Source organism: Mesoplodon mirus (genome assembly GCF_964341445.2).
Source record: "Mesoplodon mirus genome assembly, chromosome: 19".
NCBI lineage: Eukaryota > Metazoa > Chordata > Mammalia > Artiodactyla > Ziphiidae > Mesoplodon > Mesoplodon mirus.
The window spans coordinates 59,119,874-59,143,216 of NC_138995.1; the positions used below are offsets into that span (position 1 = coordinate 59,119,874).

The 23,343-nt window shown below is 47.9% G+C and overlaps 1 protein-coding gene across 4 annotated transcripts in view; it reads left to right on the forward strand.

The window, feature by feature from the left end:
- Positions 1-23,343, forward strand: part of MYH14 (myosin heavy chain 14) — an 89,893-nt gene that overhangs the window by 25,048 nt on the left and 41,502 nt on the right. For all 4 annotated transcript variants that reach the window (XM_082606522.1, XM_082606521.1, XM_082606524.1 and 1 more), the window contains 11 exons: positions 5,224-5,319; positions 7,817-7,935; positions 9,151-9,303; positions 9,474-9,647; positions 9,958-10,131; positions 12,161-12,275; positions 15,643-15,830; positions 18,756-18,877; positions 21,380-21,449; positions 21,587-21,747; positions 22,839-22,947. In XM_082606522.1, coding sequence (XP_082462648.1) covers positions 5,224-5,319; positions 7,817-7,935; positions 9,151-9,303; positions 9,474-9,647; positions 9,958-10,131; positions 12,161-12,275; positions 15,643-15,830; positions 18,756-18,877; positions 21,380-21,449; positions 21,587-21,747; positions 22,839-22,947 — 1,481 coding nt within the window. The remainder of the gene's footprint in view (positions 1-5,223; positions 5,320-7,816; positions 7,936-9,150; positions 9,304-9,473; positions 9,648-9,957; positions 10,132-12,160; positions 12,276-15,642; positions 15,831-18,755; positions 18,878-21,379; positions 21,450-21,586; positions 21,748-22,838; positions 22,948-23,343) is intronic.

Below are 23,343 nucleotides of genomic sequence, written 5' to 3' on the forward strand. Positions count from 1 at the left end.
TTTTTCTGCAGTACGCGGGCCTCTCACCGTTGCGGCCTCTCCCGCTGCGGAGCACAGGCCCCGGACGCACAGGCTCAGCAGCCATGGCCCACGGGCCCAGCCGCTCCGCGGCATGTGGGATCCTCCCGGACCGGGGCACGAACCCGTGTCCCCTGCATCGGCAGGCGGATCCCCAACCACTGCGCCACCAGGGAAGCCCTGTTAGCTGTTTCTTGTGTCCTTCAGAGTAAGGCTTCTTGAAGCTGTCAGGCCAGTGACCAACACCACCCCCCTCCTGTTTTCAGGGATTTTTTTAACCTCTTTTTTTAAAAAAAATATTTATTTGGCTGTGCTGGGTCTTAGTTGTGGCACGCGGGATCTTCGTTGCAGCATGTGAGATCTTTTTAGTTGTGGCACGCAGGATCTTTTAGTTGTGGCATGGGGAATCTTTAGTTGCGGCATGCAAACTCTTAGTTGCAGCATGTGGGATCCAGTTCCCTGACCAGGGGTTGAACCTGGGCCCCCTGCATTAGGAGCCCGAGTCTCAACCACTGGACCACCAGGGAAGTCCCTAACCCCTTTATTTTGAATAATTTCAGATCTACAGAAAAGTTGTAGAGTACACAAAATCGCTGCATACCTTCTCCCAGATTCCTCAAGCGTTACCATCTTGCCACATCTGCTTTATCCTTGTCTGTCTTTCTGAGCTGTTCGAGAGTAGGGGTGTAGCCCAGGGTGTTCACCCTTTGTATTTCCGATGACCACTGTCACAAATGACCACAAATGTAGTGGCTTATGACAACACACATTTATTCCTTCACAGTTCTGGAGGTCAGAAGTCAAAAATCAGTCTGGTTAAAGTCAGGGTGTCAGCAGAGCTGGTCCCTTCTGGAGGCTCCGGGAAGAATTCGTTTCCTTGCCTTTTTCAGCTTCCAGAGGCCACCCGTATGCCTTAGCTCATGGCCCTTTTCTCCGTCTTCAAAATGCATCACTCTAGGGACTCCCCTGGAGGTCCAGTGGTTAGGACTCTGCGCTTTCACTGCCAGGGCCTGGGTTCGATCCCTGGTTGGGGAACTAAGATCCCGAAAGGTACGCGACGCGGCCAAAAAAATTGAAAAAAAACCCAAAATGCATCACTCTAACCTCTGCTCATGTGGCCTTCCCCCTCTGCCTCCCTCTTATAAGGACGCTTATGATTACGTTTCGGACCCACCTGGATAATGCAAGATTAATCTCCCGTTTTAAGATCCTTAATTTCATCACATCGGTAAAGTCTATTTTTCCCTGCAAGGTAACATTCACAGGATTCAGGCCGTGGACATTTTGCGGAGAGGGGGCATTACTCATCTTACCGCCCACCCCCCTGAATCTGCCTGTGCTTATTTCCTAAGAACATTCTATGACACAAACACAGTACAGTATCATCATTAGGAAATTAACATTGGCTATTAGTACTATTATCTAATCCACAGACCTTATGCCAACTGTCCCAATAATGTCCTTTATAGCAAAAAAAAATGTTTTTAAGTTAAACACACACACACACACACACACACACACACACACACACACACACTCACTCACTCTTCCCCAGTCCAGGATCACACATGTTGCATCTAGTCATCACACTTTACTCTCCATCCATCTGGAACCGGTCCTGAGTCTTTATCGTTCGTGACCTTGACACTTGGGGAGATTACAGACCAGTTGTTTTGTCAACGTGCGTGTGTTTCCTCGTGATTAGATTCGGGTTACGCATTTTTGGCATGGGTCTCCCAGAAGGGCTCCCCCCTCCACCTTCCGCCACTCCCTTTTCCTAAGTAAACTTTGTGCAGAAGCTTACGCGTAGTAGCATAGACACCAGAAAATGAGCGCGGCGCCAAAGCACCCAGCTCAGGGGAATTTCTGCAAGTGACACCCCATATCACCAGCACCTCGAAGCCCCTTCCCCTCACCGCAACCCCCATCACCATTATGTTGGCATCTAACAACATGGAGTTGTTTCGCCCGCTCTTGAATTTGGAACAAACAGACCCATACAGTCCGTGCACTTTTGAACCAGGCTTCTTCCTTGCAATCCTGTGAGTGTGAAATCTGTCCGAGTTCAGTGAGTGGCCGGAAGGGGGCTTCTGAGGGGCTGGTCCACTGGTGTGTTCATTTTGTAAAATCTCACCGAGCTGGATGGAGGTGATCTGTGTGCTCTTCTGTGTGTGTGCTCTACGTTCGTACGAACATGCGAATTTTATGCTAAAAGTTGGACGAAAAGGGCTGCACGGCTGTTAAGAATACGGACCCCAGGGTCAGACCGCCGGGGGTGTCTCAGCCATGCTGCTTAGGAGCTGGATGATCTTGGGTAAGTTGATTACCCGGATGTGCCTCGGTTTCCCTGTCTGTCAAATGGGGGTTTTACTGTTTCCCATCGCAAGATGCTATTGCAGGATTTGGCTCAGTGAGTTGTTCCAAAGGTGACATGAGGTCATTTGTGAGCGTTTGGAACAGGACCTGGCACGGAGTAAGTGAAAATAGGTCAGTGTCCTTTTCAATCCGTAAATCGTGAAGACTATTCTAGGAGGAACGTGGATGAGGTAGCTGGGTGTTGGCGCTGGTCTGAAGCATCACCACGAAAGCAGCAGACACAAGCCCAGCCTGATGTAGGCGTGTTATAGGGTCCACTCCAAGCCGAGGGCAGCTTTGCAGGTGGAGACAAGGAGGCTTTGACACGATGACCAAATCTTGATAAAGTTCTGAACAAAACCAAGACCAGCCTTCCCTCGGATTCCTCAGTGACTACCCACCTGGAAAATGCACTGTGTATTAAAACCAAGCACAAAACACTTTTGTGTGTATACATAAAACAGCTGGGATTAGTCTCAGTGCATTCCAAACCATGATTTCACAGACGTGAATGTCCACTGGGAAGTTTCGCAGTCAAACGGAATGTGGGCAACTCTTTGTGATACAGAAGGGCATCTCCTCTGGTCCCCACCTGCCCAGTCTCTGTGGCATCCAGAAACGTTGCCAGGGTGGCCCCCATCCCTATGCTAACCAACCCCTGCACGTTCCCGAGACGTCCTCTAGGGGGCAGCATTGCCCACTCACGGCGAGATTTCTAGCCGCTTTGCGCAGACGTGCAAGTATTAATACAATCGATCTTCTTTTACGGTGTCTGAGTTGGAGAATTCACCTACACACGACATTTATTCGTAACCCCCAAACCAGCAATCCTGGTGCTTTCGTGGTCATTGCGGTCATTCATAGAGGAGTGAAAGTTTTGAGTTGCCCAGTGTGCACCCAACTGAAGTCTCACGGGGTGACATTCTGCCTTCTTGTTCCATCCCATACTGTAAACCACTGTGCTTTCTACAGTCTGTTGAGTGCCACGCTTTTCACGTTTGGGGTGCTTTTTGGTTGGTGATTTCACTGTCTGAAATGTCCCCTAAATGTAGTACTTAATGCTGTCCGGTGTCCCTAAGAGCAGGAAGGCTGTGATGTGCTTTACAGAGAAAATACGTGTGTGAGAAGAGCTTCCTTCAGACTCCAGTTATAGTGAATGTTGGTTGTGAGTTCAATGTGAATCAATGCTATATATCAGATAAGATGTCTTTTAAAAAATTTTTATTGAAGTATAGTTGATTTACAATGTTGTGTTAATTTCTGCTGTATACCAAAGTGACTCGGTTATATATGTGTGTGTGTGTGTGTGTGTGTGTGTGTGTGTATTCTTCTTCATATTCCTTTCCATTATGGTTTATCACAGGATATTGAAGAGTGTTCCCTGTGCTCTACAGTAGGACCTTGTTGTTTATCCATCCTATATACACTAGTTTGCATCTGCTAATCCCAAACTCCCACTCCTTCCCTCACCTACCCCCCTACCCCTTGGCAACCACAAGTCTGTTCTCCGTGTCTGTGAGTCTGTTTCAATTTCATTGATATGCTCATTTGTGTCGTAGTTTAGATTCCACATATAAGTGATATCATATGATATTGGTCTTTCTCTTTCTGACCTACTTCGCTTAGTATGATAATCTCTAGGTCCATCCATGTTGCTGCAAATGGCATTATTTCGTTCTTTTTTATGGCTGAGTAGTATTCCATTGTATATATGTACCACATTTTCTTTATCCAGTCATCTGTCGATGGACATTTAGGTTGCTTCCATGTCTTGGCTGTTGTAAATAGTGCTGCTGTGAACATAGGGGTGCTTGTATCTTTTCAAAATAGAATTTTGTCTGGGTATATGCCCAGGAGTGGGATTGCTGCAATTCTATTTTTAGTTTTTTGAGGAACCTCCATATTGTTTTAGGTAGTGAAGCACCAGTTTACATTCCCATCAGATAAGGTATCTTTCAACAGAAACACACATAAACCAAGGTGATGCATTGATCAGTTGATGAAAATGTGACCAGAGCCTCCCAGGAACCAAACCTGTATTCCCCCATAGGAGCATTTGTTCACATTTGATAATTCAGTGTTTCAGGTGACCCTGTAGAACATAATTACCAAGAATAAGGCAAATTGACTGACCTTGACATTTTCTGCCTTTTTTTTTTTTTGCATAGATAGTGGTTGCCATATATACCATTCTGCACCTCGAATTTTTTACTCGATATTTTAGAAATCTTTCCATATTGGTAAAGATCTTCATTCATTTCTCTAAGTCCTTTTAAATCTTCTATGCATTGCTCTATAAAATGGACATGAGCAGACACCAAATGGCGATAAAGCAAACTTTGAATATAAAATACAGAATTCAGGGACTTCCCTGGAGGTCCAGTGGTTACAACTCCACTCTTCCACTGCAGGGGGTGCGGGTTCAATCCTTAGTCTGGGAACTGAGATCTCTCATGCCACACAGTGTGACCAAAAAATAAAATAAAATACAGAATTCACTTATCCATTCATGTATTTAAGATCTGCTTGGTGTCAGGTGGTGGTATAATTTGACGTAAGGTTTTTAAGCTAGATTTCTTTTTTTTATTATTTTAGTTTTTAATTTAAGTATAGTTAATGTACAATGTTGTGTTAGTTTCAGGCGTACAGCAAAGTGATTCAGTTATACATATATATACATATATCTATTCTTTTTCTGATTCTTTTCCATTATAGGTTATTACAAGATATCGAGTATAGTTCCCTGTGCTATACAGTAGGTCCTTGTTTAAGCTAGATTTCTAAGGGGCTAGTTCAGACCACATGTCAGGACCCTGAGCCTCGCTGATCTGTGTCTCTGCTGCCCCTTAGCCATGCTGCGGATGGTCTCGGCCGTTCTCCAGTTTGGCAACATTGTCCTGAAGAGAGAACGGAACACCGATCAAGCCTCCATGCCTGACAACACAGGTACCACCACATGGCCTGCTACCCACCCACGTACAGAGCATCCTCCCTCCCCAGCCAGACCCGCCTCCCACCCAGGACCACCCTGATTTCCAGCCCTTTGCTGAATCTTTACCAAAATAACACCGTCCACTCTTTTCTTGATTATAAAAAGTGTAAGCTCTGCTGAAAATTTGAACAACAGCAGTGTGCCAAGGTGGAAGGGGGTGCGGACAGCAGGGTCCTCCATCATCCCAGCCCCTCCCGGAAAACCACCATTAGCACTGGGCGTATCTCCTCCTGGCCTCTGTGCTCTGCATATATATATATTTTTAAATTTTTCCTTTCAGTAGAAGTATAGTTGATCCTCCTTTGTTTGTCGAAATGGAAATAGCTCTGCTTCTTTATTATTATAAAATAATACAGTCTGAATGGGGAAGAAAATATGGCAAGACAGGGAAGTATAAAGGCAGCGAAATTACCCATAATTACTGCTAACATTTTGGGGGGCATTTCTCTCTGGGCTTTGTTCTACGTCTGTGTCAATGTGGAAATAATTATCACAGAAATGGAATCTTGCTTTACACCGCCTTCCCATCGAGATGGGAAGAGCTTTCTGTCCTGACTATGAAACCCTATGGGCTATTTTCAAAAGCTGTACAACACAGAACATATGAAGGAAGGGGCATCTCTCACGATGTCACTGATCTGAGCTATCCCTGTGACATCTGGGGGCCAGGTTCACACACCCAGCAGGTGTGCCACACATGCTCATTCATTTGATTAACAAAATTGGGGTCAGACCTTATAAACTGTTTTGAAACCTGCTTCCCCCCGCCCTTCATGCAATGGGGGTAACTTTTCAAGGTTATTAACTAGAACTCTACTGGTTTCTTCACCTGGGTTCTGTGAGGAGAACTGTATGTCAGTATACTTAATCTCCTTTGGAATCCCTTGTATTTCATTTTCTGCATTTGCAAACATTAATTGGAGAAGCAGCCCCCAGGCTCCACCGGCTGGCAAAGTACACACCAAGGGCTTAGAACCCTGTTAAGTCACCCTGTTACTGGCAGCATAGTACTCCATGCTGTTTTTTCAGTTTTTAAATATTCCCATATAATGCAAAATCACTGTAGAAGAATTAGAAATTGCAATTGCATCAGAGGGAGGGAGAGAGAGAGAGATTGATTTAAATCCTCATCACCTCTCAGAAATAACCACTGTTGACATTTTAATGGGTCTCCTCCTCAGTGTTTTTCTCTTTTGCTGGAGCTGAGTATTTGTAGTAACTATCTTCCTGTGACGCAAGTGATAGAGGCTCAAAAACACTTCTTTGTTTGTTTTTTTTTTTTTTTTTTTTTGCTGTATGCGGGCCTCTCACTGTTGTGGCCTCTCCCGTTGCGGAGCACAGGCTCCGGACGCGCAGGCCCAGCGGCCACGGCTCACGGGCCCAGCCGCTCCGCGGCACATGGGATCCTCCCAGACCGGGGCACGAACCCGTATCCCCTGCATCGGCAGGCGGACTCTCAACCACTGCGCCACCAGGGAGGCCCTCAAAAACACTTCTTAATGATCATTTTAATTCACAGGCGAAAGAAGAAATACACCTGCCCACACAGCCCTTCCTCCATCTTCTGCCAAAACAGCTATTAACATTTTGGCAATTTTTTTTTCCTACAAAAATAGGGAAGAGCAATGAATTTTTAAATATTTTTTTTAGTTGTGGCCACCTCACTGAACTCTTATTCCAAGAGTTTTCCCCCAGCATTTTATTGAGACATTTTCCAACATACAGAAAAGTTCAAAAAATTTTATACCGAACACCCAGATCCACCACCAAGATTCTACCACTGACATTTTACTACACTTGCTTTATCGGGTATCTTTCCATCCTCTGTTCATGCATCTGCTTTCCTGGCGCATTTCAAAATCGCAGATATTGGTATAGACCCTTCAGCCTGTATATCATTTACTGGCGTCCAATATTTGTTTACAGTTCTTTCACGGACTTGAAGTGAAACATACAAATCATGAAATGTACACATCTTAAGTGTACCGTGTAATAATTTATAATAATAATTATTTATTTATTAAATAATTATTTATAATGCTTATATTATTAATTAGTAATAATAATGTTATAAATAATAATTATTTATAATAATAATATTTAGTGACTGCAGAACATTTGTTCAAATGGATACACCCTGACTCTCTAACCAATCCCTAGCTGTTGGACATTCAGGTTGCTTCCTGGTTTTCTCCATTGTAAACAATGCTGTGGTGAACATCCTCCTAGTCCAGCTTTTGCCCACATCCAGAATTATTTTTGCCAACTTAGGGTTCCAGGAGGAGAATTACTGGGCTGGAGAATGCACACACCTTTAGGACCCGTAATGCCTCTAGCGGGAAAGGCTGGTGTTCCACCAACAGTGGGGGGTGGCACCCTCTCTCCCCTTCCCCGCTCTGCACTGTCCCCACCTCCCAGTGCTGATCACATCTTGGTGCCTCTCGCCCTCAGCTGCTCAGAAGCTCTGCCGCCTCCTGGGCCTGGGGGTGACAGATTTCTCCCGCGCCCTGCTCACCCCCCGCATCAAAGTTGGCCGGGACTACGTGCAGAAAGCACAGACCAAAGAACAGGTGGGCAAGGCTGGCGGCAGGTGGGTGCAGGGAGGGCCCTGGATTTTTAAGCATCTTATGCCAGTTTTTTCTCGCTCACTCAACAAACTTTTGCTGAGTGTCTGTTCAGTTACCGACTCTGGTCTAGGTGCTAGAATAAAGACAGCCATGGAAACAAAGACCACGCCTTCAGGGAGCTCAGGCTGTAGTAGGGAATCAGATAATAAAGGAAGAAACGGGTGCTTTCTTCAAAGGAGAGGATTGAGGTGCTCGGGAAAGTCTTCTCAGAAGAGGTGACATTTGAGTTGAGATTTGGATGGTTCAAGACAAAGGGAATATAGCATGTGTAAAGGTCCTGGGGCTGGAACAAGCTTGGCAAGTTGGGAACATTAAGGAGATCAGTGAGACTAGACAGTGGGGGAGAGGGTGGTAGAAGCTGCAGTCAGAGAGGTTGGAAGGGGACAGATCACACGAGGTCTTAGGAGCCACAATAAGGAGGTGAGTTTTATGCAGAGTGCAGCAGGAGGCCAGTGAGGATTTAAGCCAGGGAATAACTTGGTTCAGTTTGTCTTTATAAAGATTCCCTTGTCCACTGTGTGGAGAATTGGGTCCAGGGGGCCCCAGTGGAAGCAATGAGCCACAAGGAGGCCGCTGCCATGTCCAGGCAAGTGATGACTGCAGCACAGATAAGGGTGGTGGCAGTGGGGGTGGGGGGAGGTGAACACAGACCAGGTGTTTTCAGAATTCCAGTTTTGGGGCAGAGGCCGCTGCCTGACCCCAGGCTGGGCTCTCGAGGTGCTAGGACAGAGAGGGCACAGTGAGGGATATGAGATTGGGGGTCACACTGACCTGGGTTCTGCCCTCAGTCAAGGTACTATTGATAGGATCCATTTTACAGGTGAAGACACTGAGGCACAGAGAGGTTTATTCACGTGCCTGAGGTCACACAGCCTCGAAGTAGCAGAGCTAGGATTCCAATCTAGATGTTGGTCTCCAGATTCCACCCTCTTACCTGTTCTGCCGTGGAAATTGGTTCAAGGGTTGGGTGGAATATTCATGAACTAATGTGCCCCCAAGCACAGTAGGGCGTCACTAATGATGTGCTGTTGTTAATGTCACTGCTCTTGATGAAACATGATGGGGCTCCATCCACACTCAGTGTCTCCTTGCCGGCAGGGCGGGGTCGGGGGGCACTGATGTGCAGGCTGGGCCCTCACTGTGTGCCCTGACCTGCAGGCTGACTTTGCGCTGGAGGCCCTGGCCAAGGCCACCTACGAGCGCCTCTTCCGCTGGCTGGTCCTGCGCCTCAACCGAGCCCTGGACCGTAGCCCCCGCCAAGGCGCCTCCTTCCTGGGCATCCTGGACATCGCCGGCTTTGAGATCTTCCAGGTCTGCGCCTTGTGCCTGGCTGGGGGCTGAGAGGGCTCCATCACGCTGGCCCTGTCCCCCTCTCTCTGGGTCTCTGTCCCCCTCTCTCTGGGTCCCTGTCCGCCCCTCCCTGGGTCTCTGCCCCCTCTGGGTCCCTGTTCCCCTCTTTCATATGTCCCTCCCCCCTGCAGCTGAACTCCTTCGAGCAGCTCTGCATCAACTACACCAACGAGAAGCTGCAGCAGCTCTTCAACCACACCATGTTTGTCCTTGAGCAAGAGGAATACCAGCGCGAGGGCATCCCCTGGACCTTCCTCGACTTCGGCCTCGACCTGCAGCCCTGCATCGACCTCATCGAGCGGCCGGTGAGCCCACGGCTGCTCCACCCTCCACATGACCTTGGTCCGGCTCCTCACCCCACCCGGCCTCAGGCCTCTCCATTGGTTAAATGGGGAAAACGGCATAGATCTGTGTGGCTGCTGGATGGTTAGAACCCAGAACATGCCTGCCACAGGGCGTGGCTCGAATCAAAGGGCTAATCGATGGCTCTAACGGTTGTTCTCGTGTTTGCTCGTAGGTCCCAAGTGGCACAAGAACTAAAAATTAGCAGCAACCTAAGTGTCCAGTATTTGGGGATCTGACTTAACTCTTCTGCCCTCTTCTGTTAATGGTCAGGCCAACCCCCCTGGGCTCCTGGCTCTGCTGGATGAGGAGTGCTGGTTCCCAAAGGCCACAGACAAGTCCTTTGTGGAGAAGGTGGCCCAAGAGCAGGGTGGTCACCCCAAATTCCAGCGGCCAAGGACTCTGCGGGATCAGGCCGACTTCAGCGTCCTGCATTATGCGGGCAAGGTAGGGAGCAGGGGCCAGCCTTGGGGGCTGTGGGTGGGAGTGAGGATGAAGGGAGGGTGCAGAGGGAAAGCAGGGGCCGCCTGGTGTCCACGAGACAAGTCACAGCCAGGCTGGGGGCAGGAAAGCCCAGGGAGGAGCGAGGACTCTGTCTGATGAAGTCAGCAAAGGCTTCCTCAAGGAGGGGATATTTGCAGTGGGTTTCGAGAGATGGATAGAAGTTCACCAGGTGGATAATTAGGTGCATTTTATTCACTCACTTGGCCAACATATGCCTTTTGTGGGCTCAGCCCTGTGCTGAGCAAAGCTGGGGACCCACGTCAGATATGATTCTGTCCTCACAAAGTTCCTTATCTGGGAGGGAGACGAAAACAGTCCATCGGGATATAAGGCCGCTAAGTGCTTTAATGGGGCCAGCTATGGATAGTGTCAAAGTCCAGAGGAGGAATCCCAGGGAAGGTCTACACAGAGGAGAGTGATGCTTGATCTGAACTCTAAATCAAGGGTCAGCAAACATTTTCTGTGAATAGTTTCAGTTCTGTGGGCCAGTCTCTGGCACAACTACTCAATTCTGCCATGAGAGCATGAAAGAAGCCACAAGTTCACACATAAATGAAGGCCGTATTCCAATAAAACTTTATTTATTTTATTATTTTTTAAAATATTTATTTATTTATTTAAGTTTATTTATTTATTTTGGCTGCGTTGGGTCTTTGTTGCTGCACGCGGGCTTTCTCTAGTTGTGGCAAGCAGAGTCTGCTTTTCGTTGTGGTGCGTGGGCTTCTCATTGCAATGCCTCTCTTTTTACAGAGCACGGGCTCTAAGCACACAGGCATCATGGCATGCGGGCTCAGTAGTTGTGGCTCGCAGGCTCTAGAGTGCAGGCTCAGTAGTTGTGGCGCATGGGCTTAGTTGCTCCGCGGCATGTGGGATCTTCCTGGACCAGGACTCAAACCCGTGTCCCCTGCATTGGAAGGTGAAGTCTTAACCACTGCGCCACCAGGGGAGTCCTATTTATTTATTTTTGGCTGCGTCGGGTCTCAGTTGCCGCACCCTGTGCGGCCTCTTTGTTGTGCCAGGCGGGCTTACTTGTCCCGCAACACGTGGGATCCTAGTTCCCCAACCAGGGATTGAGCCTGCGTCCCCTGCATTGGAAGGTGGATTCTTAATCACTGGACCACCAGGGAGGTCCCTAAAACTTTATTTATAAAAGGAGGTGGATTTGGCCGGGAGGCCATTGTTTGCCAATCCCTGGTCTAAATGATGAGTAGGGACTTCCCTGGTGGTCCAGTGGGTAAGACTCCATGCTCCCAATTCAGGGGGCCTGGGTTCGATCCCCACTCAGGGAACTAGATCCTGCATGCCACGACTAAGACCTGGTGCAGCCAAATAGATAAATAATATTTTTAAAAATAATAATAAAATAAATGATGAGTAACCCATAGCCAGAAAAGAATGGGTGGAGGGAACAGCATACACAAAGGAGACCCATGTGTTCTGTTCTAGAACTCAGTTGTTTTCCAAACATCTGCTGAGATCCTGTGTGCCCAGTCCTCTGCTGGCTGTGAGTCAGACTCAGGCCCTGGCCTCTGGAAGCCACCATCTCTTGGTGGGGGAATGTGTGCAGGGAATCGTGGTGGTCAAGACTGTGACTCTGTGGAAGGGAGCTGGCCACGTGAAAATCCACGGAGAGGGAATCACAGGTGGCGGGAACGGCAGGGGTCAAAATCCTGAGGTGGAAGTGAGCTTGCACGTTTGAGGACCAGAGTGGCTAAATGAATAAGGAAAGAAGTGTTGGTGGGTAAGGCCCCAGAGGTGGGCAGAGTCCTCTTAGGGAAATACAGAAAGGGAGAGGGACCATGCTGCAGGTGGGCGCAGTTCAGGATATGGGTACAAGGTGTCCACCAGTGCTCTCTCCTGAGTGGTGAGCCCCAGAGCTGGGAATCTCAGAGCTTCTGGGAGGCTCCTTGGGAAATCAGCAGTGCTGGTGAACCCACCATCCCACCAGCCTCCTGTGCCCAATTTCATTCAGGTTGACTACAAGGCCAATGAGTGGCTGATGAAAAACATGGACCCTCTGAATGACAATGTCGCAGCCTTGCTTCACCAGAGCACAGACCGGCTAACGGCAGAGATCTGGAAAGACGGTAAGGACCAGCTTCCCCAGGCCCTGTCCCTGGAGCTCGGTGCATCCCTTTTCCCAACTCACAGTGTGAACACTTTTGTTCCAGAGTCTGAGTTCTGAGCCTGAGTTGTCTGCTCGGAGGCAGAACTGGTGCCGGTAGGCCAGACAGCCTTACAGTAGTGATTGCAATTAGTGATTGATTGATCTCTCAAACCAGCATCACACTCAATGATTAAACACTCCTCCTTAATCAGAAACAAGACGAGGATGCCCACTGTCAACACTGCCGTGGAACACTGTTTTGGCGATAATAGTTTATGCAATCAGGCCAGAAAAAGAAATAAGTATATGAATATTCAAAAGGAAGCAATGAAGTTATTAATTGTAGATGGCATATGATCCCTAAAAAAAAAAAATCAAGAGATTTGACTGAAAAAGAATAACAACAAGAGAACTCAGAAGGGCAGTATTTACAGGTTAGTCAACATTTAGGCTTTGCTTTCGTTGATCTCTCCCTAAGTTCCCTTCAGGGATTCAGGGAAGAAAAAAAGGAGCAAAAACCGAGGTATAGTTTTGGAGTTTTCCTGCTCCAACAAGGCCCATGTGAGTTTGGCCATCTGTCTTTTCAGACTGACAGTTTCAGACCAGCAAGCCCTGTCCATCCTTGCCCTCCATCCTTAGAGGAGGTTTGAGAGATAATTTTATAAAACGGACAGAAGCAGCATCTTGGTTTCCTGATTCTGGGTTTCCAGAATCTGTCAGTTTGCCTTAATCTTTTATTGAAGTGAAAAGCATAGTAGTAGAAGCGCCAGCCCATGCAATTGGACAAGAGAACAAAATAAGCAAGATGAGTCATTCCCAAAACAAACTCACAGAATGAAAGGGCATAGCACACCTTGATATGGTGAGCTGATTTTAGACAGAGAAATTTGATGTTAGCATCTCATATAGTTTATACAAGAGAGATTGAAAAGCATTGTTTGATGTTCAGTAACAGAACCAGATTCTGCCAAGAATCATCTCCTTCAGACTGAAAATCTTCCCCATCAACTTCTTCAAAATTTGTGCCACGTTCATGGGCACATGATGTTCCCCCTAATCCTTCACATGCTCCACCCTATATATGCTCGGCTCTCAAAGTGTTCCAAGAGAGAAAGTAGAAGTGGCAAAGCCTCTTGAGTCCTAGACTGGAACCCCGCACAGTATTATTTCCTCCACAGTTCTTCTGAACAAAGCAAGTCACGAGGCCAGCCCAGACTCAAGGAGCTGCAAGTCACAGAGAGGGGTGGGGGATTGGGGCCATTTCTGCATCAATCTCTACTACAGCTGCCCTGAGCCCAGACTTGGCTTTGCTTTCGGGCATCCTGACAGCCCAGGGTTGGGTACCCAACATCCTGGCAGCCCAGGGGAAAAGGCAAATGAGACAAGCTCTCTTCAGAGAGGCAAACACAATAAACTGGGTGGGAGCCTTGAGTTAGTCCTTGAGCTTCCTGGCGGCCAGGGCAAAAGGGGATACTTAATAAAACAGATACAGACTCATCCTCTAGGGAGAGAGGTTTTTTCCCCCCGGGTATTAAATTCGCAGAGGACATTCGCCCTTTCAACAAACATCGATGCCCTCACTAGTCAACATAAAGCGGAACAGGACAGTCTCCCTGGCTTTGAAAGTTCATGGCCAGGATCAGGTTTCTCCTCCTGCTTTGCTCTGTGCTGTTGACTAATAACCCTTTCTTCTTTTTTCTTCCTGCCTTTTCTCATGCTGCTCCCTTTGCATCTCCCATCCCATCTCCCTGCCTCTCCCCCCATCTGTCCTCACCCCCACCCAGAACACGGGGGCTTGCAGCAGTTCTCTTTCCTTGACTCCTTCCCACCGTCGCCCCCAGGATCTTCAGGGAGGCACGGCTCTGCCATTTCTCCGTCAGGGGGTGGGTGTTGCTGTGCATCAACGGGTGAGATTTGCCAGACAAGGAGGGTGGGCCCTTTGGACCGGGAACCTGGTTCTGAACGTCCATCCCCTTTCCTTACCACACAGAGATCTTTCCCTCTTCTTTCCCGTCCCCACCCCTTGTTGGCTCCCTTAGCAGTTTCCAGACTCTTTGTAGCAGCACAAGGCCTTCTTCTAACTAAACCGCATGTAAAAGTGCAACCAACTGTGATAGTATCTGCTGGCATTAATTGAACCCATACTGTGTGCTGTGCACTGTGCAAAGCCCTTTTACCATTATTAACACATGGAATCCTCCAAACAACCTAATCAGGCAGCTGTTAGTACTCTTACCCCTGTTATACAGATGAGGACATGGAAGCACAGAGAGGTTAAGTCACCTGCCTGTGGTCACACAGCCAGTAAGGGACGGAGCTGGGATTTGAACCCAGAGCCTCTGCTCTTACCTGTGCTATAAGAACTTAATAAATGATAATTATCCTTTTGACAATAACTAGGAGCATGGCGGTAGGAGGGAGACTTGAACCTGGGGAGGAAAAATGCCATATCTGAGCCCCCACTGTGTGCCAAGCACTGCCGTCAGAGCGAGTTATCTAGTTGACCCTGATAACCCTCATGATTGGGGATTGCAGGCCATCAGATTCTGCCCCAGCTGCAGGTCCTTGAGAAACTGGGAATGATTCAGTACATAGAATTTGAGACAAAGGAGTGCATATTTCTCACTAGTTGAAGTGACTGCATCAAATGACAATAGGGAAAAAAAATTATCATGAAATCAGGCCTTTCTGGGAAAATGGTGACTATGGAGGCAGTTTGCCTTATTTTATTTTGTTTTTCATTTCTTTTTATTTTTGTATTTTTAATTTTTTGCCTTATTTTAAATATTGCCTTATTTCAAATATCGTAATAAAGCCAGACTTCAGCACATTTTTAATGTGACACTGTTTCAAGTTCCTGAAAATGCAGCTGTGGTTATTACCCTTTTCCCTCTCTGTGCCTCAGTTTCCTCATCTATAAAAATCTATAAAATTTATAGGCTTATAAATAAGCCGATGTATGTCAAGTGCTTTGAGCAGTGCCTGGCAGAGAATAAGTACTAAGGAAGCATTTGCTATCTTCATCATCATCATTTGCTGATAAGGAAAATGGAAAAGAAGGGTCAGAGACCAGGGTTCGAGAAGATTCATACTGCCTGGGTTCAGATGCTGTGTCTTCAGATCCTAAGCTTTGTGGCCTTGGGCACAGTCTTCCATCTTTCTGAGCCTCAGTTTGCTGGTCAGTCCAATGGGCTGATAACACCTACCTTACTAGGCTGTGAGAGGTGTTTCATATGTAAAGTGCCAGGTCCTATAAATAATAAGATTCTTGACCTTTGGCCAACCCAGCTCCCTAAAACTGACCTTTGACTTTACTCTCTCTCTACATCTGTTTCCTCCTCCCACAGTGGAGGGCATCGTGGGGCTGGAGCAGGTGAACAGCCTTGGGGATGGCCCGCCTGGTGGCCGCCCACGCCGGGGCATGTTCCGGACGGTGGGACAGCTCTACAAGGAGTCCCTGAGCCGCCTCATGGCCACACTCAGCAACACCAACCCCAGCTTCGTCCGCTGTATCATCCCCAACCACGAGAAGAGGGTGAGTGACCCAGCCCGGGGAGGGAAGGCAGCTCTGGCAGTGGGTAAAGTCCCAGTCGCTGGATGTGGCTGGAACCATGTCTGGCCCCAGGCTCACTTCTGACTGGCTGTGTGACCTCGAGCAAGTTGTTTTCCCTCCCAGGCTCAATGCCCTGTTAGGAAAATTTATTCATTCATGGGACTTAAGTTTTACTGAGCACCTACTAAGTGCCAGGTAGTGGGAATACAGTGAAGTCAGGGAGGGCTCCCTGGAGAAGGTGAGGTCTGAGCTTGGAAGGATAAGTGGTATTCTAAGCAGAGAATAGCTTGTGCAAAAGCCCAGTGGTTGGTTGGAGCATGAAAGGTACAAGGGATGGAAAAAAGACCACTGGAGCCGGGAGTGTCATGTAAGTGTGGGGAGACCAATCCTGCCCTTCCAGGCCACCAATAAGTTTTCTTGTTGGGAAAATCAGAGAATAGGCCCTGTAGAGAAGGGTCAGCATAGTAGAAGGTGAAAGGTGCCTGGGGCTTATACTGTCCTCAGAAAGTAGGAGCTGTGGTTATTGAGTAGGTAGATCTGTGTGTTTCTCATAGCTGTAAATACCATATTTTATCAAATCTAAGACCCATTTATTGTGACATTTTAGCATCTCTGAAGTTGGGATGTGGCTTACAATCAAAGGCCTGTCAGAGTTTAATTGACAAGAGTTTTTCTTTCTTGGTGGTATATAAGATAACAGTGTGTTTTACAATTGATAGTGGCTTTTATTTGATGAAATATGGCATACATGGACTCAGCCACTTCTCCAAGGAGCCTTGGTCCTTTTAAGTGGAGAATGGTGCTTACAGTCTATGATCTGGGTGCTAGGTGTGCTCCATGGTATCAAGGTGTCACTCCCAGGACCTCTCAGTAAATAGAGCTATGTACGTACACACTAATGTACATGCATGCATACACATACGTCTATACGTGTACACACATATATGTGTACACACACTTACATCTATGTTTATTTCTATAACTATCTTTATATATTGAAAACCATGAGTTCCCACCAGTTTGTCAAGTTCCAGTCCAACATCTCTTTTTAGCAACAGTGAGATCCTGTAGTATTAGCACACATTTACTAGTTCTCTCAGTCCCCTTTTATGTAATCAGTCTCCTGACCTTGCTGGGCACCTCCCCACTCAAGCCTGCCACATGTCTTGTTGCAGGGTGCAATGGAGGAAGGAAGGAGGAAAGGAAGGATAGAAGGAAGGAAGGAATGGAGGGAGGGAGGGAGGGAAAAAACCAAAATGTTACTGTGAGACCATCCTATATATTATTTCCAATTTCCAGCTATTTTCAGCCATTTCCTTGGGGCTCTTTTGAGAGAGCCACTAAGGTGGCTTAAGCAAATATGAGAATGTGTCAGGAATTCCCCGGCGGTCCAGTGGTTAGGACTCCACGCTTTCACTGCCGAGGGCCCAGGTTCCATCCCTGGTTGAGGAACTAAGATACCACAAGCCACAGGGCACGGCCCCCCCAAAAAAAGTGAGAATGTATAGATTCACGTAATTGAAGATTCCATGATCAGGTTCAGGCACAGTTGGATCCAGGTGCTCAAACGGTGACGTCAGGAGACTTTTTCCTTTGCTTGGCTCTGCTTTTCTATGTGTTGCCTCCTCTCTGATGAATCTCTGTCTCCATTCTCAGGGTGGCACGGCAGCCACCAGTGGCTCCAGACTTTCATTCTTTCAGTTCAGCAACCCTAAAGGAAAGAGAGAGCCTCTGGCAGCATGGATGTAGCAGAAGTCCCAGGGCTGGCTTTCACTGGCCTAGGATGGCTCTTGTGCCCACCCTTGAACCAGCCTGATTGGCCTGGCCTGAGTCACATGACCATGTCTGGAGCCAGGATGAGGTCAGTCCTAGCCACTCATGGACTGAGAGCATAGGGGGAGGAATAGCGCCCTCCCTCCCACAGAATGGAAGCGTTATTACCAAGGAATAGGGAACATATATAATAATAAATAAACAGAAACTCCCTTTTCGCTGGGACATAAACATTCTGAGGGCAGGGGCTTTTATCTCCCTTTTTACTGCTGAGTCCCCATTGCCTAGAACACATTGTGTGGCATACAGTGAACATTCAATAAACATTTGATGGATGAATAAATACATATATGCTTAGATAGCCCTTGAAGAAGATACAGAATGGTGATTCTCATTTTTTAACCCTCCTCCCCACCAGATATTTATATTCTGCCCTAGCCTGGGGCCAGGGCTTTTTCTTTTCTTTTTTTTTTTTCTTTTTGGTTTTGGTTTTGTTTGTTGTTTGTTTTTGCCTTTTTTAAGCATGTGAGGGGACTCCAGTGTGTAGTCTGGGTTGAGAACAACTGATCTAGAAGGCTCCATAAAAACCTGGGTATTGTGTTGACCAGTCTGGGGCCCTGGGCCAGGCAAGAGTTGTTTTTCAGAATGTATAATTTGAATTTTTTTGTAGCGTTTAGATTTTTACCATTTGTGTATTACTTTGGGGGAAAAAAAAGCGGGTAAAAGAAAGAAAAGGCAATGAAAGTTAACTACCAAAAATAATGATGTACGTGCTTTGTTCACACGTCACCTTCCCAGACTATCCTATGAAATTCAGCACTCCCCGTCCTCCCTCCCCTCTGCTCTTTGCCCCTGAGCACTTAGTACTCATTTACTTCTGACGTTTGTGATGTCTTGACCTCATTTATTGTCGACCTCTCCCAGTGGACAGTGAGCAGCTCCCTGGGGCAGGCATTTCTGCCTGGCACGTAGTAGGTGCTCAGTAAATTATAGGTTGAACCAGATGAAATTGCCAACCATTTTTGACCTGCCCAAACTGCCATCCACCCAAGTTCCCCTGACGGCTGCCATCCAATGAGTGGCGCCTCCATGTGGCAGCCACTGACCTCGCATGTCTGTGACTGCTCTTTGCAGGCTGGGAAGCTGGAGCCTCGGCTGGTGCTGGACCAGCTGCGCTGTAACGGCGTCCTGGAGGGCATCCGCATCTGTCGCCAGGGCTTTCCCAACCGCATCCTCTTCCAGGAATTCCGGCAGAGGTGAGCGGCATGGGATGGGGTAGGGCTCGGGTTTGGAAGCCACCACGCCTGCATCCAAAGCACCCCAACTGCTACTTCTGGGAGGGGTCAGGGGTGGGACCTCAGCGTGAGTGGAGGGGCGGGGCCTCCGGGCAAGTTCCTTTGGTTACTGAGTCTCAGCCTTCTCTTCTGTGATATGGGAGAGCAATGCCCCATTCACTGGATTCCCCAAGAGAAAGGGCATAGAGTACTATGTTGCGATCTGGGTATTGCAGTTGGCATTTCTTATAAAAATGCAGTCGAGGACTTCCCTGGTGGCGCAGTGGTTAAGAATCTACCTGCCAAAGCAGGGGACACAGGTTCGAGCCCTGGTCTGGGAAATTTCCACATGCCACGGAGCAACTAAGCCCGTGCACCACAACTACTGAGCCTGTGCTCTAGAGCCTGTGAGCCACAACTACTGAGCCCATGTGCCACAACTACTGAAGCTCGTGCACCTAGAGCCCGTGCTCCACAACAAAAGCCACCGCAATGTGAAGCCTGCACGCAGCAACAAAGACCCAATGCAGCCATAAATAAATAAATAAATAAATAAATGAATTAATTAAAAGTTTATTTTAAAAAAAGTCGAATAGGAGAGAAGAAAAAAATATCAACATATAATAAGTCAGTAATATGGTGAATATTATAACAAAAATTATGCTTCATGCAAGCTGTATATAGCAGCACCATGCAATAGAAAGAGAATGTGAGCCCCATATACAATTTAAAATTTTCTAGTAGCCATATTTTTAAAAGTAAAAAGAAACAGGTGAAATTAATGATAACAAGAGTTTATTTAACCCAGTACACCCAAGATATTATCTCATTTTAACATGTAATCAATATAAAAAATTAGCAGTGAGACATTGTGCATTCTTCTGTTCCTACTGAGACTTCGACTTTGGTGTATGTCTTACACCCGTAGCACGTCTCAATTCAGACACTGCATTTCCAGTGGTCAAAGTGAACTAGAGTCCTATCTAAACCACGAAATTGTGGGAATTCCCTGGTGGTCCAGTGGTGAGGACTCCCTGCTTTTACCGTGAGGGCACACGTTCAGTCCCTGGTTGGGGAACTAACATCCCCACAAGACGAACGGCCAAAAAAAAAAGAAAAGAAAGAAATTGTGTTGAACAGAAAAATATTTTACACTGCTTCAGTTTTTTTTTTTTTTTTAATACTTATTTATTTATTTGGCTGTGCTGGGTCTTAGTTGCAGCATGCAGGATCTAGTTCCCTGACCAGGGATCGAACCTGGGCCCCCTGCATTGGGAGTGCAGAGTATTAACCACTGGCCCACCAGGGAAGGGAAGTCCCCCCTGCTTCAGTTTTTAAATTTAAATTTCACTTAGTTAAAATGAAACGCAGTTAAAAATCCAGTTGCCCAATTGCCCCAGCCATGTTTCAGGGGCTCAGTAGTTGCGTTGCGGCCAGTAGCTGCTGCACTGGACAGTGCAGTTCTGAAGTTTCATACTCCAAGTGTGGTCCCCAGACCAGCAGCATAAGTATCACCTGACAGCTTGTTAGGTATGCACATTTTCAGGCCCCACCCCAGACTTACTGAATTAGTATCTGCATTTTTTTTTTTTTTTTTGCGGTACGCAGGCCTCTCACTGTTGTGGCCTCTCCCGTTGCGGAGCACAGGCTCCGGACGCGTAGGCTCAGCTGCCATGGCTCACGGGCCCAGCCGCTCCGTGGCATGTGGGATCTTCCCGGACTGGGGCATGAACCCCTGTCTCCTGCATCGGCAGGCGACTCTCAACCACTGCGCCACCAGGGAAGCCCTAGTATCTGCATTTTAACAAGATCCCTGGTGACTGAGAAACTCTGATACACACACACACACACACACACGTTTCTCAATCACCAGTCAAAAAATATCACATATCAATATATGACATTAATATACAATATTATGTATATGATATATGTGTTTGTGTATATATGTGTGTATATATGTTGTATATCTAATATGCATTATTTTTAATGAAATGTCAGGATCCAGGGAGAGGGCACAGCAGGAGAAAGGCTCTGAGGACAGACACATGTGTGCTTATGAAACGTACTTTTAAACTTTGGAGTTGCACTGAGAAATGTGAAAGAAACAGCTGTAAAGCACTTAGCTCAGGACCTGACACGTAATAAGTTCAAGAACATCAGCCCCTATTTGTTGTTATTCTCACACTTCCGAGCCACACCTTTCGTTAAGTCTCAATGACCTATGGTGTTGGTGTAATTAAACACTCGTAATCAGCACGTGGAGTGGACGCTCCTAGGACATATTGATGATGTTGCCACTGGTGGTGGTATTAATGCTCTCAGCCTTGTGTGTGGCCCTCGGTAATACTTAAATAGTTGTTTTTCTTACTGTTCCTATTGTTATTGTCATTACTGCTATTTGTCACTCTGAACCAGTGCCTGGCCATGGTGACAGTTTGCTGTTACTCTTCACCCCTCCCCCACCCCCCCCACCCACTTCAGGTATGAGATCCTGACACCCAATGCCATCCCCAAGGGCTTTATGGATGGGAAGCAGGCCTGTGAGAAGATGGTGAGTGTGGGGTGGAGGCTGAGGGTGTGTGCATGAGTGTGAACGTGTGTGCACAGTCTCAGGTGGTGGAGGAGGTTGAACTGGAGCCTCCCGTTTCATCACCCTTCCTCCTCATGACCCCTCCCCCACTCTCACAGATCCAGGCCCTGGAATTGGACCCCAACCTCTACCGCGTGGGACAAAGCAAGATCTTCTTCCGGGCAGGGGTTCTGGCCCAGCTAGAAGAAGAGCGGGACCTGAAGGTCACAGACATCATTGTGTCCTTCCAGGCAGCTGCCCGGGGATACCTGGCTCGCAGGTGCGGCTCCACACTATCTCCTGGGGTCACGTTGGCCAAGGCTGGTTCAGGGAGGGGTTGACCAGATGGCCCCAGGGGCTGGGTCAGGAAGGAGGTTGACCAGATGGCCCCAGAGGCTGGGTCGGGGAGGCTCCAGGATGGTAGAAGATCAGTTGGCTCCAGATGTCAGGGCCTCCAGGATGGTAGAAGGGCTGAGAACAAAAGGATGGAGCCACTGGATGATGCCCAGGCTTCTTGGTTCTACAGTCCCTGAAGCTCCTGAGCAATGCTGGGGACACAGAGAAGACTCATCCATAGAGTGACCAACCATCCCGGTTTGCCTGGGACTGGAGGTTTCCCAGGATGCATGATCTTCTGTGCTAAAACAGAGAAAGTCCCAGGCAAACCAGGTCCGTGTGATCACCTTAGTGGCCAATCCCTCAAGGGACTCCAATCTTGGGGGGGAGACATACACGGGCACAAAGTGTCACAGTCCAGGGCAAGATGTGCTTTGATGGGGGTCATACAGGTACAGCAAGAAGCCCTTCAGACCAGGTAGATGAAGGAGGATGGGAAAGGTGTTCCAGGCGGGAGTGACAGCTTGTGCCAAGGCCCAGTGATGTGAGAGCCTGGTACCTTTCAGGAATGCAGGGAGTTTTCAGGAGAATCTCCTTCTCCCTTGGAACTGGCCCAGAGGAAGGATCAGAGAATAAAGACTCCTCAAACACCAGGCAGAGGGGCAGGAACCGTATCCAGGGGCACTGAGGAGCAGGGGAGGGGTGGGTCAGCTGTGGACATAGAAAGCCCTCTCTGGAGGCTGGGAAGCTGGAGAGGAGGCTGGGGTGAGGGTCCAGTGGGTGGAAGATGAGGCTGGGGCTGAACTGGGGCTGGGGCTGTGGGAACAGAGAGGAGGGAACAGGGCAGAGAGAGTCAAGGGCAGAGAGACTGATAGACGGAGCCCAACAAGATTTACTGATAATAGAGCAGTGCTTGCACACAGTAGGCATTTAATAATGGTTGGCTAATTGAAGAGAGCTTTGCTCCCTTGCTAAGGGGACAGGGCCTGAAGAGGCTGAGTCTCCATTGTCCCACCCGCCTATCTCCCCACCCAGGGCCTTCCAGAAGCGCCAGCAGCAGCAGAGTGCTCTGAGGGTGATGCAGCGGAACTGTGCAGCTTACCTCAAGCTGAGACACTGGCAGTGGTGGCGGCTCTTCATCAAGGTGAGGGCACCTGGAGAGGTGGCCCAAGTGGCAAGGAGACAGGTCCTTGGGGCCAGGTCTGCTTGGGCAAGTGACTTTCTTGGTTTGGACCTCAGTTTTGTGCACCTGTAAAATGGGACTAATCAGCCCACCTTTTGTTCATCAGGATTCTTGAGGTAACAAGCGACAAAAAATCTGACTCAGACCAACATGGATAAAAGATATGGGACAGCTTTAGGTACAGCTGGATCTAGGGTTGAGTTGAGGTCCCTCAGACCCCCTAGGATTCAGTGATTCATTGGAAGGACTCACAGAACTTAGAAAAGCTGTTATGCTCATGGTTACGGTTTATTACAGTGAAAGGATGGACAGTAAAATCAGAAAAGGTAAAAGGCGCACAGGGCAGAGTCCAGGAGA